At 36.9% G+C, this 18401-nt stretch overlaps 2 protein-coding genes across 10 annotated transcripts in view; both read left to right on the top strand.

Annotated features, from left to right (window-relative positions):
- The window catches only part of slc12a7b (solute carrier family 12 member 7b), a 335443-nt gene extending 330496 nt beyond the window's left edge, over nt 1–4947 (top strand). For all 9 annotated transcript variants that reach the window (XM_083544796.1, XM_083544794.1, XM_083544792.1 and 6 more), the window contains 2 exons: nt 985–1118; nt 1756–4947. In XM_083544796.1, the coding sequence (XP_083400922.1) occupies nt 985–1118; nt 1756–1847 (226 nt within the window). In that variant the 3' untranslated portion in view covers nt 1848–4947. The remainder of the gene's footprint in view (nt 1–984; nt 1119–1755) is intronic.
- Nucleotides 4948–11625: 6678 nt separating this feature from the next.
- The window catches only part of gfod1 (glucose-fructose oxidoreductase domain containing 1), a 34440-nt gene continuing 27664 nt past the window's right edge, over nt 11626–18401 (top strand). Inside the window, exon 1 of the mRNA XM_083547860.1 lies at nt 11626–12537. Within this exon, the coding sequence (XP_083403986.1) occupies nt 12285–12537 (253 nt within the window). The 5' untranslated portion in view covers nt 11626–12284. The remainder of the gene's footprint in view (nt 12538–18401) is intronic.

Below are 18401 nucleotides of genomic sequence, written 5' to 3'. Positions count from 1 at the left end.
GTTACTAGTTGCTCTGACCCTGTAGATTAAATACTGTGTTTTGTATTTTTTTTTTTTATGTACTGTATATACTGCAATTATTCTTTTTATTCTTTTTATTATTTACATAAAATATGCTCTGTTTACACTCTTACTTCACATTTCCTCAGCCATATATATATATACACACACACACACACACACACACACACACACACACACACACACACACACACACACACACATACATACATACATAACATATATTGTAGATTTTGCCAAAAACATATTCAGATGGACATACAGTATTTACACAACATATTCCCATTGGTCCCTGACTTTTTGAACACCCTGTAGATTTAATAGAAATGTTACCCCCCAATCCTACATGCACTTAAAATGGTAGTGATTGGCCTATATTTGCATAATGGCACATAATTGAGTTTCATAGATTATTATTTTAAAGCTTTCAAGAAATTATCATTTCAAAGCTTGTTCAAGCAAGTTGCTCAATTCGACCTAGATGTTAAATGTTTAGATGTTTGCTGAAGAACATTACAAAATTGCTGTGATGATATTTTGAACTACATTTTTTCAAGGTTTCAGGTGACTTTATTGTGAATTTGTGCGACTTCATTATGCCACTTTAAAACAATAAATTCTCGCATAATCTTGGATTTGTAATTGTATTTTGTGTTTGTTGCAGTTAAATGGAAGTTTTGAACCACAGCACTAAACACTGGGATATTTCTCTACATATTAATCACTTAATTGATACAGAGATTGTACCAAATAGTTACAACACTACATTATAACTACATTATACACTATAAATTCAGACTAGAGTCTTCGTTATTGGAGCTGCCAGCTTGCACCATTCATTACCTTAAAGTGCTCTTTTTGTCCCTGTATTTGGTGTCTCTGGTTTATCATCCATCCATTGAGGTTTTTACAGACATCATTCTGTTGATATTTACTCCCTCTCTCTACACTTTTGGAAAACAGCAACCAGTTGAATGTGAGGCGCATGCACACGGCGGTGAAGCTGAACGAAGTGGTTCTTAACAAGTCACAGGATGCTCAGCTGGTCCTTCTCAACATGCCTGGGCCACCAAAGAGTCGTGGAGGAGACGAAAACTGTATCCTTATCTAACTTTAGTATTGTTTGCTCTGCAGTGTATCCGGAAAGTATTCTCAGTATTCGCTTCCCTTTTCCCACTTTTTGTTTTGTTGCAGTTTTATTCCAAAATGGATTCATAATTTTCCTCAAAATTCTAGAAACAATATCACATAATGACAACAGAAAAGAAGTTTGTTTGCAAATGTATTAACAAAAAAAATAAAAAATTACATGTAAATAAGTGTAATAATAGCTGTGCACTTCCTTATGCACTTTATAGCTTGTAGGTGTTTCACATAATTGTTTATCGTCATCCATTTGGTGCCCTTTTTTTTTTTCCTGCAGACTGCAAAGCTCAACTCACAATATTTTACAGTTTTGCCATTTTTATCCATAACAGTAAAAATGGGGCTGAGAATTGTATTGTGTAAGAACCACTTTGACTAAGTGCAGTGTTTCTTTTTTATTATCTTTTTTATTTGAGGTGTGAAAGTTTGTAATAGACCAAACCAGAATTTATTTATTTTTTTCTTCCAGCACACAACACAAATACATAAAAAAAAAAAGGCATTATAATTAATTAAATGCTTCTGGTAAATGTATTTTTAGTGCGATTTTAAAAATAACATTTTTGGTTCTTAACCTGCATGCCTCAGACATGGAGTTCCTGGAGGTTTTGTTAGAAGGTCTCAACCGGGTCCTGTTGGTGCGTGGTGGTGGACAAGAGGTCATCACCATCTACTCTTAACTCTCTTCCCAGCTGTATTTGAAAAGCATTCATGGGGAAGCTTGGATTTGGGTTTGTGGCATTATGTCGGACTGGCATTTATGGAGAAAACTGTGCGGTTTTGGCCTTTGGTGGGGGGAAAAAGGCAAAGAGGCAGATGATGACCTTTGGCAGGAAGACTTTTCAGGCAAGACGTAGAACCACGGAAGGCCAAAGCACAAACAAGCACAACAGACCTAACGGCACTCAGTGACTTTATATGTTCATTTTGTTTTCAGATTCTTTCTTTATCCTCTGCCATCCATGTTCAGATGTGTTTAATGAAGGATCTCACATCAGTAAATGCTGTACATCTTGTTTATTGTTTTTTGAAGGATTCGATTCCTTCATTCAAGGTTCACGTAGGTTTGTTAAAACAGCCATGAGCATATTGAGATTGCGAAGCTATTTTTGTCTGATCATTACAGTTTTCAGTAGGACAGGTAGGATTAGTGTTACTGTTATTCGTTATGTGCTGCTCATGATGAGGCCCATGATTAAACACTTCAGCTTGCTGGCACTTCTCATACATATATTCAGCACTACATGTAGTATGAGGAGGCCTAGCCAGCTGTTTTCTGGCCTTTAAACCATATACGTTTGCATTTAAAATCACACACAGTGAAGTTACTGATTCAGTTTACGCTTTTTAAAACGAAAGAAGAGGCTTTTTAAAGCAATGCCATTGAACCTTTATTTACCCAGACATTTCGGCCCATAGATCTTCGACCATTTCATTTGTTGACACTGAATAGTGATAGTATCATTATTATTATTCATACTAATAATACTATCATAAAAAGAATAATTTTCACTTCAAAAATGCTTAATATATTAGTAGATCAATTTTCTGGCATTATTCTTAAGAAACCTTTGTCACTTGTATTTGTCTTAGTGTATATAGTAAATGATCATAGTTTAGTATAGATCTTGTTATATATATATATATATATATATATATGTTTTTTTTTATATTGTTCTTATTCTTCACCAGGAAAATCTGTATCAAACTTTGCGATCTGCACCAAGTTTCGAAATGTGATCATCTTGAACTAGTGAGTTATTTATTTGTGTTTTATGTACAGGACTAGCTGTGGTATGTTTGCCAAATGTTTGCATGTCCTTATGAAAGAATTTTATTGACGTGAATACGATCTTTTTGGTTTTCCTTTATTAACGCATCACTAGCACATCGTTCTCTCGCTGCTTAAGGGTTTATTTTGTCTACGTGCATTACTAAGGTGTTCATTATGTCCCATCAGCGCAGCAGGAAAATAGCCATATTGCGTGCACAGAGAGCTTGGACAATTGTAAGTTTAGTGGATTGGAAGATGTAGACCAAAAATCCTTATTTAAAGAACTAAATATCGTCCAGCGGATCACGTTTTTTTTTTTTTTTTTGAGTGGTCAGCAAAGTTACAACCAATGCTGTATTCCCCACATTTACAGTAGGAATTGCCTTTAATGAGATGAACAGCTGCTCGAGGAAATGCCGGGGCACTTGATGTTTTTATTCGTGACAATCGTACACACCGTATGGGTATAGATAATTCAAATCCAGGCTAAAACAGTCGGAGCATAAATATAGTCTGTGTGGTGTACATTACTGTAGGCAACATTTTGTTTTTATTCAATTTAGTTGAAATGTAAGGACCAGATTCATAGGAAATGTTTAGTAAGCCTGATGAGCATGTATTGCGAAAGGAAGTACTGTTTGATCGAATCATTTAACATTTTTTTAAGGTAATATAATTGTCCTTTGTATCAAAGTATGATTTGTGCCAAAAAAACATACTGGAAGGTGTTTTGGTGCGTGTGTGTGTGTGTGTGTGTGTGTGTGTGTGTGTGTGTGTGTGTGTGTGTGTGTGTGTGTGTGTATACCTTTGTGAGAGAGAATATTTGATTAGGTTTATTTACAGTCACGCACAGTAGGTGGAGAAAACTTGTATCTGAACATATAAACTTGTTTCTGTGATTGCAGCTTGTATGGCTTAAATATTTTTCCTGTCAGTAAGGTCTAAACCTTGGCTGAGAGAGTTGTGAGGCTGGATTCCCTGAAACCTTCTGCAAGGTTTTGACCTTGTTATAATGTCCAATACCATGCAAGACTCTGTGATGAAAAGGGGATACATCACTGTATATATTAGAACAGTTTTTTTTGTCTGCAGTATTTTGAAACCTGAAATGTTTATAGAACTGGCCATAAAAGGGAATAGCAATGAATGCACTTTGATGGACTTCTGTTTAACATCTGCCCCCCCCCCCCCCCATATTAGTTTACTTAGTCTTATTACGATATTTGTTTTATAGTCTTCTCTGCACTTCAGTTACGTTACTCTAAGTGTTATGTTTAATTTTAGTAAAATGTGGGAACGGTGTGTGTATGCGTGCGTGTAAGGTTTTTGATGCTGTTATTGTTTTTCCTTTTACTGTCCCCTGAACCATTCGGAACATGACATGCATTGCTTTTCTGGTTCGATTAAAAAATGTTTTATGGGACCAGAACAATAAATGGGTTTTAGCACCGTTTGAAAATGTTGTTTTAAAAAATTTTAGATTAGCACCATTTATTCAGTGTGGGAGGCAGGAGCACATGGAATTGAGATAAATCTATATGATTTCAAATGAATTAAAAATGTGTCCATAATGACAGGGTGAAGAAGTTAAACTTAACATGCCTCATACATTTTTTTTAAGGGAAATGAAAAACAATGTATGCCTGCTTCAGCCTGATTTTAATTGGGGAAAAAAGACAGAAGTAAGTGTGTGTGTGATGGCTGTGTGAAAGAAAGAATGTACAGTATATATATATGTAATACCTGTGTACAGTGGTATATGTAGCAGAGTGATCATATATATACATATGAAATCCAAACTCCCCTAATCATTTTGATTGAAAGAACACCCCCCTATGTTTCAAATGCGCTGTGATTGACACGCTCTACCAAAACTTGTACTATCCATTTGCATATAAAACAAGAAAGGCACTGATTGTAGCACATGTGAATGCACCATAGTGGAAAGTAGCCCTTTAAAGTACATTTGTGCCTCTGAATAATTTGAATTAAAGTGCTGAAATGTGTCTTTGGCTCATTTGTCCTTTATTTCCATTGATTACCAGAATTTAAACTAATTTCTCCAATTTCACTAAAAGTCAAATGTTTCGAAACATAGCTGAGAATCTGTGTTTATAATCTGGAACACCAGGTGGCGCCACTTCCTCAAAACAAATAATATAATGAATAGAAAACCAAACATTCTCATCTAATCCACCAGAAATATTTGTCACCATGTTTCACCATGCCTTTGATACTAGCATTAATGTATTAACAGTATGGCCAGTGATTTTAGCAGTGGACAAAGAATGCTTGCTGTTTCAATGCTGATTACAAATACGGTCTCCAGTGTTCACTCACAATCTATACCTTTCCTTCGCACATTTATTGCATACAGAGCTAGAATTTACACTATGAGAGGAAGTTTGCTAAATTGCCATGCAGCACAAATTACAGGCAAGTAAATTGGTAAATATGGTCAATATTTCTCAATGAATGGAAAATGCAGATTCATAAGAAGACAGAAAGGCAGGGTATAATAAAAGATATTTATTGCATGTATGAATAGAGACAACATGGACGTTCTGTAGTTCAAACATATGTTGGACACGGCCGACATTTACAGTATTCTGATGTGTAAACAGTGGTGGACGAAGTACACAAAGCAAGTACTTGAGATACAGGAAGTAAAATATCACTCCAGTAAAAGTAAAATTGCTCCCTTTAAACTTTCACTTGAGTAAAAATACAAAAATATTTGCCTTTAAATGTACTTAAGTATATCAAGTCCTATGATTTATTATTGCTAGAATGTTCTTATCATTTTCGTAACAAGCTTAATCAACTCAGTTTATGTGAAAAGATTTATTAATAGAATGAAATTAATGCGTCAAACACTGATCGATATCTAATAAAATGTTCATGAGCCCAAAACCTTCTTTTTAACTACTGAATTTTTTACTGAATTAGAACTTTGAAATTAAAACTGCATTAGTTAAGTAGATTACAGACTCATGTTTTATATATATTTCTACTATAAAATCATATGAGATGAGAAAATGCCAACTTTCATTTTAATATAATTTTTGTTACGATGCAACATTTATTTTTGGCTAATGGCCCTCAGTCATGTGGATCTTTGGCCCTTCATATGAGAAAGTTTGTGCACCTCTGGTCTAGTTCATTGTAATACTCCCAGACCTGCTATCAGACGTATTCCAGGTTGCTGAGATGGTGGGGTGTATATGGGGTGATCTTTATTTACCGTGCCTGAGAGGTAAAAAATAGTCCTAAAATTAAAAGATAAGAGATAATAAGCTGCCGTTATCTTGGTTAATGCCACCATGAGCTTCCCCAAAGTCACTGGGAGAAACTCCAAAGTTACTTTTGGTCAGTTGGGCGCGCTGACTACGTTGAGTGTTCCTGTACTGAGTTGTGACCCAGTTAATTGCAATTGTATTGCTGTGAGCAGTCTTGTTAAATCTGCATTGTTTTATGTCTATGTATATATTTATCTTTTTTTTTTTCCTTTAATTAGTTTTGTGCAGTTTTGGGGGAGTTTGAATTATTTTTTTTTATTTTTATTTATTTATTTTTTTTATATATATTTTAATAAAATAATAACAATAAAACATTTTAAATAAACAATTTGAATCCTTTTTCTTAGTGTGATCTATCTATCTATCTATCTATCTATCTATCTATCTATCTATCTATCTATCTATCTATCTATCTATCTATCTATCTATCTATCTATCTATCTATCATATTACACCTCGCCATCTCAGCAAGTAACGCCATTCTTTGTGTTGTGTGCGAACCCGGATTTCACATGATGGCAGTCAGGGATTCCTGCTATATGGCAACCATGTAGATAATGTAGATAAAGGATCAAATGAAGGAAAAACATCATCAAGGGTAAAAAAAAATCCTGATCTGAGAAGATTCAAGAATTTCTTGTCATGTTTACAGGAAGCAGTCTGGTACATCATCACTGGTACAACAATTCTCCAAACAGCCTATGACATAAATGAAGGACATAAGACAAACATATCAAATATATAAGCAGACACATATACATCATTAGTCAACTAAAGGCAGACACTTGTGATAAGAAATAAAAAATGAATAAATCCTGTATCTTTTATCACAATCTTGGATAAAAGAAAAAGTTATCCTACATTTTCTGATTAGATTAGATTATTTACTGGCTTTTTTATCCTGTTTTTTTAAAATGCCTTTTGAATATTGTTCATAAAAGAAAATAGAACACTGAAGAACTATAGACATAGAACTATACACTGTACAGTAAACGCAGGCAACACCTGGTAACAAACAATGAAAATATGTGATCTGCGAAAAGAAAAATAAGACCTACTTGATTTAGCGAAGCCTCAATGCTTTATTGTATTCAGTAATTATTAAAACACCTGCTTCCCTGTTGTACACTTTGTACAGTTCTGTTTATGTTTATGTGTATGCTCCTTTATCCTCTTTCCCCTTATAAACTTCCTGTGCTGATACACAGAAGAGGTATTCACTGTAATTCATGATGTAATCCTTATTTTAGAACAGGGTTGTTTTTCTACTTTGCATATATATATATATATATATATATATATATATATATATATATATATATATATATATATATATATATATACAGTGAGGAAAATAAGTATTTGAACACCCTGCTATTTTGCAAGTTCTCCCACTTAGAAATCATGGAGGGGTCTGAAATTGTCATCGTAGGTGCATGTCCACTGTGAGAGACATAACCAAAAAAAAAAAATCCAGAAATCACAATATATGATTTTTAAACTATTTATTTGTATGATACAGCTGCAAATAAGTATTTGAACACCTGTCTATCAGCTAGAATTCTGACCCTCAAAGACCTGTTAGTCTGCCTTTAAAATGTCCACCTCCACTACATTTATTATCCTAAATTAGATGCACCTGTTTGAGGTCGTTAGCTGCATAAAGACACCTGTCCACCCCATACAATCAGTAAGAATCCAACTACTAACATGGCCAAGACCAAAGAGCTGTCCAAAGACACTAGAGACAAAATTGTACACCTCCACAAGGCTGGAAAGGGCTACAGGGAAATTGCCAAGCAGCTTGGTGAAAAAAGGTCCACTGTTGGAGCAATCATTAGAAAATGGAAGAAGCTAAACATGACTGTCAATCTCCCTCGGACTGGGGCTCCATGCAAGATCTCACCTCGTGGGGTCTCAATGATCCTAAGGAAGGTAAGAAATCAGCCCAGAACTACACAGGAGGAGCTGGTCAATGACCTGAAAAGAGCTGGGACCACCGTTTCCAAGGTTACTGTTGGTAATACACTAAGACGTCATGGTTTGAAATCATGCATGGCACGGAAGGTTCCCCTGCTTAAACCAGCACATGTCCAGGCACGTCTTAAGTTTGCCAATGACCATTTGGATGATCCAGAGGAGTCATGGGAGAAAGTCATGTGGTCAGATGAGACCAAAATAGAACTTTTGGGTCATAATTCCACTAAACGTGTTTGGAGGAAGAAGAATGATGAGTACCATCCCAAGAACACCATCCCTACTGTGAAGCATGGGGATGGTAGCATCATGCTTTGGGGGTGTTTTTCTGCATATGGGACAGGGCGACTGCACTGTATTAAGGAGAGGATGACCGGGGCCATGTATTGCGAGATTTTGGGAAACAACCTCCTTCCCTCAGTTAGAGCATTGAAGATGGGTCGAGGCTGGGTCTTCCAACATGACAATGACCCGAAGCACACAGCCAGGATAACCAAGGAGTGGCTCTGTAAGAAGCATATCAAGGTTCTGGCGTGGCCTAGCCAGTCTCCAGACCTAAACCCAATAGAGAATCTTTGGAGGGAGCTCAAACTCCGTGTTTCTCAGTGACAGGCCAGAAACCTGACTGATCTAGAGAAGATCTGTGTGGAGGAGTGGGCCAAAATCCCTCCTGCAGTGTGTGCAAACCTGGTGAAAAACTACAGGAAACGTTTGACCTCTGTAATTGCAAACAAAGGCTACTGTACCAAATATTAACATTGACTTTCTCAGGTGTTCAAATACTTATTTGCAGCTGTATCATACAAATAAATAGTTAAAAAATCATACATTGTGATTTCTGGATTTTTTTTTTTTAGATTATGTCTCTCACAGTGGACATGCACCTACGATGACAATTTCAGACCCCTCCATGATTTCTAAGTGGGAGAACTTGCAAAATAGCAGGGTGTTCAAATACTTAGTTTCCTCACTGTATATATATATATATATATATATATATATATATATATATATATATATATATATATATATATATATATATATACTTTAAAATATATAAAGTAAAATATACTTTAAAATGAAATCTATAAACTATTACTACATTTGGGTTAATTGAACTACTGAACAAACATGACTACATTTGTGTTAACTGAACTATTGTGTATTGTTTGGTTAACTATTGCATTAAACATTTATATTACGTACCCTATTTAAGCATGACTAGCAAGTTCATTGTTTTTCCCTTTTTCACTTCCCTCATGATGTACAGTATAACACATACAATGTAAATGTCTGAAAATTTTTATTTTAGCAGTAATTTTCATTGCTAATTGAATAAATAAATCGACTACTTCGGTTTAAAAATGTAAAAATGTGTCCATATATTAGTGAGACATTCTAACAACTGCATTTCAGGATATAAAATGCAGTGCATTCAGGGTCTTATAATAGGACCTGCATTCCATTGGTTACTGCGTTTCATTATTTCTGTACATGTACCTTGTACAATGACAAAGTTGAATCTAATCTAATATCTGTTTAATAGAAACATTGATATTTATGCATGAATTCTAGCTATGTGTTTGTCATCTCCAGATGCCTGCAATTCTTAAAAGAAATAATTTGATATAAAGATGAGAAACATAGGAGTCGAGGGTAATGCCAGTGTGTTGTTAAATGAATATATGTAATTTAATTGGGCTTTTGTCAGACAAATAGTTTGGTTTGGGAAAATACTTATTTTTTATTATTATTGTTGGCATATTAGTATTTTACAAATCCCTATCAGACTATACTTATACCATACCTACATTGCAGTACGGCTCAAAGCCAGAGGAACTGTGCTCCCTTTTATTTTGAGATTTATTGTAAAAGGTCCTGGAATTAAATATTGATCACACAGTGTAATGACATACTGAAAAGGCAAATATATATACAGAGCACCTATTTAGTAATCTTGAAGGAAATTGATTTTCATACTAAACCAACAAGGGCAGGCCATGTACATATTTATCCATACTGATTTTGTACATATGTAGTAAATATGTACTAGCACAATTCTTATGGTTTAAGAGCTAAATACCACTCATGACTATAAATGTTGTGTGGGATTGCATTATTGTAATTATTGATTAAATATTTGGGCAACACAGTGGTGCAGTGGGTATCAAACAATCATTGTTCACATATGCATATGTTAATTTGGTTCGATGGTACACTGATGTTAAACACAAAGCTCTTAGTTAATGTTAATATTGTCAGAGCCACGTCTCAAACTGAAAGCTTCCATGCAGAGTTTTGTACTAAAACACAGCAGACCTAGTACAAAATAAATGTAGAAAAATGCAGGAATTATTCAGTTTTAATTAATTCATGAAAGTCAGTAGGAGTAAGACAGAGTACATGTGTGTGAATGAGAGGGAGGGCAGTGGAGTGATGCGGTTGCAGGGAGAAGAGGTGGAGAAGGTGGAGGAGTTCAGGTACCTGGGGTCAACAGTGCAAAGTAATGGAGAGTGTGTTAGAGAAGTGAAGAAAAGAGTGCAGGCAGGGTGAAGTGGGTGGAGAAGAGTGGCAGGAGTGATTTGTGATAGAAGAGTATCTGCAAGAGTGAAAGGGAAAGTTTATAGGACTGTGGTGAGACCTGCGATGTTGTATGGTTTAGAGACAGTGGCATTGAGTAAAAGACAGGAGGTGGAGCTGGAGATAGCAGAGCTGAAGATGTTGAGGTTTTCATTGTGAGTGACGACGATGGACAGGATTAGAAACTAGTTTATTAGAGGGACTGTAGGATGTACTGTATGTACTGTAGGACGTTTTGGAGACAAAGTAAGGGAGGCATGATTGAGATGGTTTGGACATGTGCAGAGCAGGGACATGGGGTATATCGGTAGAAGAATGCTGAGGATGGAGCCACCAGGAAGGAGGACAAAAGGAAGACCAAGGAGGAGGTTTATGGATGTGGTGAGGGAAGACATGCAGATGGATTGAAAGACGCAGATGTAGAGGACAGGGAAGTGTGAAGACCGATGATCTGCTGTGGAGACCCCTAATGGGAGAAGATTAAGTTTTAATTAATCCGATGGGTTTATCATTAATTAAAAAAAAAAAATTCTTTATTTATGAAAGGCTAATTTTTGTGTAATTTATAGATAGATAGATAGATAGATAGATAGATAGATAGATAGATAGATAGATAGATAGATAGATAGATAGATAGATAGACAGACAGACAGACAGACAGACAGACAGACAGACAGACAAACTTTACTGCTATTGCATAGTCCTGGTTCAGAACAATGAAATACATATACATATAAAATATATTGTTGATCAAATATTGATTTCCAAGGGGGCGTGTTTTAGTAAGTGGGCGGTGTCATTGTTTTAAGCAACGCCCTCTTGTCGTGCGGTGCGGTGCCGCGCCTGTGCGGTGGAAACACACGGGAGTTTGTTCAGCTGTTACGGGAGTGAAGGGGTTAACCTTTTACTCCGAGGAGGTGAGGGAGGAGGAGGAGGAAGACTGAGGAGTGACTTTCACTGACACACTGGCCGCAGGACTGATAGGATCCCGGCGCGGCTGATGTCTGGCGTTGTTTCTCGTTTGCACGGTGTAATCTGCGCTGTCTGGACAGGGATCCCCGCAGGAGAACAGGTTCGTGCTATTTTGCACGCGCTCTTTTTTTTTCTTCTTATTTTTTCCCGTTGCACCCTGCGTTTGGGTTCTGCATGCATGCATGCTCTTTTGGAGGACAGGATGCTGAATTAAATCCGAGATGCATCGGAGGTAAAGAGATATCAAGGCTGAGTAAAGGGAGGAAACACGGAGGCAATAATGCGAGGCAGTGGCGGAAGCGGCACGCGCCGTGCAGGTGGACCTGATGCTGTACGGAGAGACAGACCGAGACAGATAAAGAGACAAGAGTAACACAGAAGGAAAGAGAGAGAGAGAGAGAGAGAGAGAGAGAGAGAGAGAGAGAGAGAGAGAGAGAAAGAAACAGAAAGACTGCGTGCTGTAGTGCCGCCATGCTATACTAGTCGGGTGTGCAAAGAGCGAGCTCGTGACCGCCATGCTGCCCGGGGTCGGGGTGTTCGGCACGAGCCTGACAGCGCGCGTGATCATCCCGCTGCTGAAGAGCGAGGGCTTCTCCGTGGAGGCGCTGTGGGGCCGCACGCAGGAGGAGGCCGAGGAGCTGGCCAAGGAGATGGACGTGCCCTTCTACACCAGCCGCATCGACGACGTTCTCCTGCACCAGGACGTGGACCTGGTGTGCATCAACCTCCCGCCGCCGCTCACGCGCCAGATCGCAGTCAAAACGCTGGGTGAGAGAGAGAGACACACACACACACACACACACACACACACACACACACACACACACACACACACACACACACACACTCACACACACACACACTTACATACTGTATACACCAAAGGTGCGTGTGCGCGTGCATGCTCCGGTTGACTTCCTGCTCATGCACTTGTGCTCATCATCATCATCATCATCATCATAAGAACAATAACACAGTACAACAGTATAAATGTGACTAACAGTACATTCATTAATGCATCTTTAGACATTATTTTATCCACCAGACACGAATATACACCCTGAATGCACATACCCCTTAATACACTCATTCACACACACACACCTAGGGGCAATGTAGTATAGCCAATACATCTACTCCCATGTTCCTTTAGTTGAGAGATGAACAGAAACCAGAGAACCTGGCAAAAAAAAAATCCCAGACATGGAAAAACGATGCAAAACTGCACACAGACATTATCCTAGGCTTGCGAAAGGAGCCTGTAGCTATGAGGAGACAATGTCTGTAATAATAATTATAATAAATAAGAGAAAAATAAATGCATGGGAAAAGTGTCATTACATATATGATGTCTTGTTTAAAGTGGCCCTTTATATTATATGGTTTTATATATATATAGATTTTTTAGTTTGGTTCTATAATACCAAAGACCTTAACATAAAATAGAGTAAAAATAAATATCACCAGCAAACAGTTTTTATAAAAAAAAAAACCCCAAAAAAACAGCTTGTTCCTAATATTATTTTAGAATCCAGAGTAAATGATTTCTGAATCCTTTACTGAATATTAGTGTTAGGGCAGATACTGGTATGATACACTGGATCACTATGATGATCAGACTGTTTAATTGACTGTTAAAGTATATTATGTTGTCTGAAATAAAAGCTCATACATATAAACAGAGGTTTGTTTTAAATCCAACACTGTCTTACTGTGAGTATGTCAGTATTGAATCACTAATGAGTTATTAGCTATATGATTATTATATTGAACTATCTGAGCCTGTGTCTTATTTATACATTTACTTTTCTGGAAAGCGAATTTGTGTGTTTCACGATGATTGTTAGCATGCGCTCTAATTTAAAAAGCAGCTGATTATTAGTAGCACCTATTCACTTTGTAAGCTTGTGACTTAATGCCTTATTTACTCTCATTCTCAAACAATATCTTAATATTAAACAAGTCCCTGAGATAAGACATGACATTAACAAACCCTCAATATTATACCAGTTTCAGGTGTATTGTTTTTTGGGGAAAATAAAATATTTGATCAGCTCCCTATGTGTATGGTTTAGGAAAGATCATTATAAATCTATTTAAAAATTCAGCCCTTTTTTTGGGGAACAAAATCATTGTTGCTAACATATGTTTTTTGAAGGAGAATATATGTTCCTGGTTGTACTGGTTGTAATGCGTTTACACATGAACTGGTCAGAACCTAGGTGTGGCAACCAAATGTCCTATCTCAGCAGTAACATCATGCAAAAACTGCTTGGGCCATATGATGGAAAACCTGGTTCATTTGTGTGGGCCAGTCAGCCTGTACACTGCTATACAGTCAGGATGTTTAGGATTCATGTGACAGCCAATATTTTACAGCCTGGTTGGTAGATGTCATGTTTATATGTCGTGATGTGTATGTTTCCTCAGAAGTATGACAGTTTCAGACATGCTAATCAGAGTGCCTCGATTGGTGGGTGTCATTGCACACATCCTGTGTGTTGAAATCTGCCTTCATATTCCGGTTTAAATGCCACTTGTGTGATTGTTAGTGTTGTTAAACGTCTAACTGATTACCTAGGTATGCATTTGAAATAAAGCTTATTATGTAGTAAGTACACGAATGTATTCAGAGTCTATGTTAAAACAAATAACTGCAAGCATGTGAACACAGCAATCGGTTCTGAAAGTATCAGGGGTTTACTTTTTACTGTCTATGGCATTGAAAAAGATGAGGCCTATTTTTAAAACAATATTCACTATGACTCAGGCTTTTTTACATTTTCTTTTTCTCTGTGCACCTTCTTGTTTTGGCGGCGTGGTTCTGATGTTCTTCCTTCAGGATCTCTAAACAGACTGGCATACACAGGTGTCTCGGTAACGAGCTTTAAAATAACCACTAGATTCTCAGAATGGTTCTTTAATGGAGTTAAAATCATGCTCATGGCCCAATAATAGCTCGTAACCCTGAGCCGAGTCTGTGAGGCAGAATTATCATCATGACCTCTCTTGCTAATTGTGTTCTGCTGCCTCTAATCTAGTATCTGGTTGCAAAATTACTATAAATGACATTATGATTTTGTCTTAACAACAGAGTGGCAGCAAAACAGTAATAACAGCTTTAGCACACATGTGGAATCAGGAGCATATATGAATTCTGTAAAACATCGCATGAGGGATATTGTCCATACAGAAATATATTTTGCAATTCAGTTTTCCACAGTAAGTAGGTAAAAGGCTGTATAAAAGGGTGTACATATGATGAGTTAAAAATAACAGGGTGTGCTGTTTTAAGAAAATAATGAATGACAGGAAGGTGAGGTGAGGTGTAGTCCAAAATCATTATTATTATCCAAATTGAACCGATTATTTTCCAGTAATGGCATTTCCCCAGGTGTTTTACTCATTATTATAGTTTGTAGCTAAAGTTAGCTTAATGTAGCTAAATGTCCTTAATAGAGCAGTCTATTAAGAATTTTCACCTTCCTTACATTGAACTGAGTGTACAAGACATCAAATGTAGTGTATAATACACATCTGTGTGTGAAGTTAACTAGGAAAAGTTATATTTTTGATGTTTTTGTTCACATCATATTGAATTCTCACTTCCTGTTGAAGATGAGGAACAGAGAGGATGAAGTTAGCTTTACCTTGACAGCTTTCAGTATCAGTTCATTCATTTCAGCATCGCTTTTGTCACACGCATTAAAAAGACTGCATGTGTTACTAGTTTTACAGGAATGATTACTTGTTTATTGCTTTTTGCTTTACCAGAACACAGACTGGGGACGGTAAAAGTACTGTAACAATGTACAGTGTTAAGTCAAATTTTGAGATGTTTTAGAGTCATTTTTGTTGCAGTTCTGTCAAGAATTTTTGGAGCAATTTTTATTCACGTGTTGTTCTGAACAGTAATTCTGCTGGACAGCTTGGTGTTTACTTTGCTATGGTATTTATCTAATCCCCTGACCAGACCTTGAAGTGGGGCCGGAAGTGATGTACACTGGCTTAGGTGATTACTTTGTGGTGATGTGGCAAATGTACTTAGAAGCTGGAGTTTCTGAATTTGTATTAGATCCAGAGACAGACAAAGTCCTCTCTTTTGTGTAAGGACTGTTTTTTTTTTATATCAGTGTAGGCAATCAAAGTCTGTTCAGGTCAGGTTGCATAATGATGTGTTGATAAACATGTCAGTTGCAGGCCAGGGTCTAAAGCTCTTTAAATAAACATGATCTATTGTGCTAAGCTAGTTAGCTAGCCTCTGAGGTAGAACGTTCATTAAAGAAACACAAGGAATAAAGACTTTCTATGATGGATTATAGTATGAGGTTAATATTTGAGCTGAATTTACTGCTTGTTTACCTGAAGTTATGTTAATGTGCGAAAACAAGGCTGCCATCTCCACTTCCTTGTTGTGACTATGACTATAGGAAAGACATCGGATATATTTAGAGAGATAGAGATTTGCTTGGGATGTTGCTGATGACATTTTGCTGAAATATATTTCAAATGATTAAAAGACGGTTACAGTTATACTTATAGATTCAATTGTTTGTTTTTGTCTGCATGGGAGTTAGGGTTAAAATAGTATAAAGAAAGTATATTTTGAAGTAGATGCAGAAATGAGCTTGTACAAGCCAGTTAGCTAATACAAACGTTGCCCTTCTTTTTTAAAGAAAAGTAACACCATGTTGGTGAAGCTAAAAACATTAGCTAGTATTGCACTCGCTCTTTAGGATTAGCCCTTACTATTCACAATGAGTCCGAATTTGTTTTTACTGGTACAGTTTATTACTGTGGAGTAAAGGGTTATAATAAATACTAAATGTGTAGATATGTATATGACACAAGCTAGTTTAAAGGGATAGTCATGAGTAACATCTGTAACGATGCCGACAAAGAGATATCTAATATCTGTCTGATCAGCTGATTTGTGCAGATTTTTACATTTTTATGGTATAGTAGTACTTTAACTGACTATCTTAATAAAGGTGTATTATTTCCGGCATATTTTTAGTATAAGAAATACTCTTACTTGAAATTAGTAATATGTAAGATATTACGGATTGCCCATACTATCCACATTGCACCTAATAATGTCCTGGACATAGAAATGTCAGGGGCCATATTGTACCCTGTACACACATTATTGTGTGTATTGGGTACAATGACACAGTTATATGCCAACACTTCAGCTAAAGGCAAGATGACAAGACAATTCTTCAGTCTTACTCAGAATGCAAATCAATTTCCCCTTTCTAGGGTGTGGGACAGTCATTATCTCCACACTGTTGGTCTGTTTACTTTGTGTGGTGTGTTGATAAGCTAATCAGTTATTCCGAAAGTGGAATGTGAACTTGGAAGGCTCTGGCTTGTATTCATAAGCATGTAATTGCAGATTGTGGATGTTAGGGGGAAAATGTGTGAGGGCAGTTCAAATGTGGCATTTGAGGACATTTGAGGTCAACAGTGTCAAAGTTGTAATGTGAACCAATTTGAACGTTGCAGCTCAATATCCAAGATTATTAAACCAATAGTTTGGAAAAAAAAATGTTTGTACACAAATTTCCCCTTGCTGTTTGGTGTTTTGCATTGGAGTTGTGAGGATAATACGACTAACTAAAAGGAAGCTTGTAGCTGTAGTATTGTGCATATCTACATCATCATCATACGATGATTTCAGACACTTCTTACGCTTTAGTATCTCAAACAAACTTGTTTATATGGTTTCTGGCAGTGTATTACACACTATTATGTTACAAATTGACAATAGAAAATGCCACATAGCATAAAAAGAAGCAGCCATCTTAAAAGCAAAAATACTTCCTGCTCAACAAATTCAATTAGAATTGAAATTTGAAGGCAGAATAGAAGTCATTCATTCATTTTCACCCGTAATTCGGGTCGCGGGGGCAGCAGTCTAAGCAGGCCCCCGCCTTCGACTGCTGCCCAATCCTCACAGCACCGTCCCTTACGGTCCCTCCTGCAGGTGGTGAGCCCACGGGAAGGCGGCCCCATGTCAATCCGACGTCACGGACCTTAATATTTCCCTCGTAAGGGACCCCGTGAGCATAGAGGGTTAAGGGCCTTGCTCAAGGGCCCAAGAGTGGCAGCTTGGCGATACCGGGGCTTGAACCCCAGACCTTCCGATCGGCAACCCAGCGCCTTAACCGCTGGAGCCACCACTCCCCCTAGAATAGAAGTCAATTGATTTAAAATTGTATTTATTTTGGTTTAAAAACTACATTTGTTTTAATATGTTTCATCTAATAGACGTGTTTTAAAAGGAGTATGTTTGGATATAGACTAAACTTGTAGCTATGAGAATTGTAGGTCTAGTGTTAAATAAAAAAAATCTTAAATACACCTCTTTTTTTTGCTAAGATGAATGTTTTTTTTTTTTTTTTTACATTTCATTATACTTGTATTAATTGAAATCGATCACACTTTAAAATTGTCATTACATCTACAGAATCTTTTAAAAAAAATTTTTTCAAGAGACTCGTATTTCTTTGACGTATCCTGGAAAATTCCAGGTACAAAGAAAGAAAAGGTGTGTGCTTATCAGCTGGAGACAGGATAAACAGGAAACACAGGCTTTTAGAGCAAAACTGCAAAAGATTCACAAGACC

Source organism: Silurus aristotelis (genome assembly GCF_946808225.1).
Source record: "Silurus aristotelis genome assembly, chromosome: 1".
Classification (NCBI taxonomy): Eukaryota; Metazoa; Chordata; class Actinopteri; order Siluriformes; family Siluridae; genus Silurus; species Silurus aristotelis.
The sequence above is the reverse complement of the archived record's forward strand: the minus strand, read 5'-3'. Positions and strand labels throughout refer to the sequence as shown.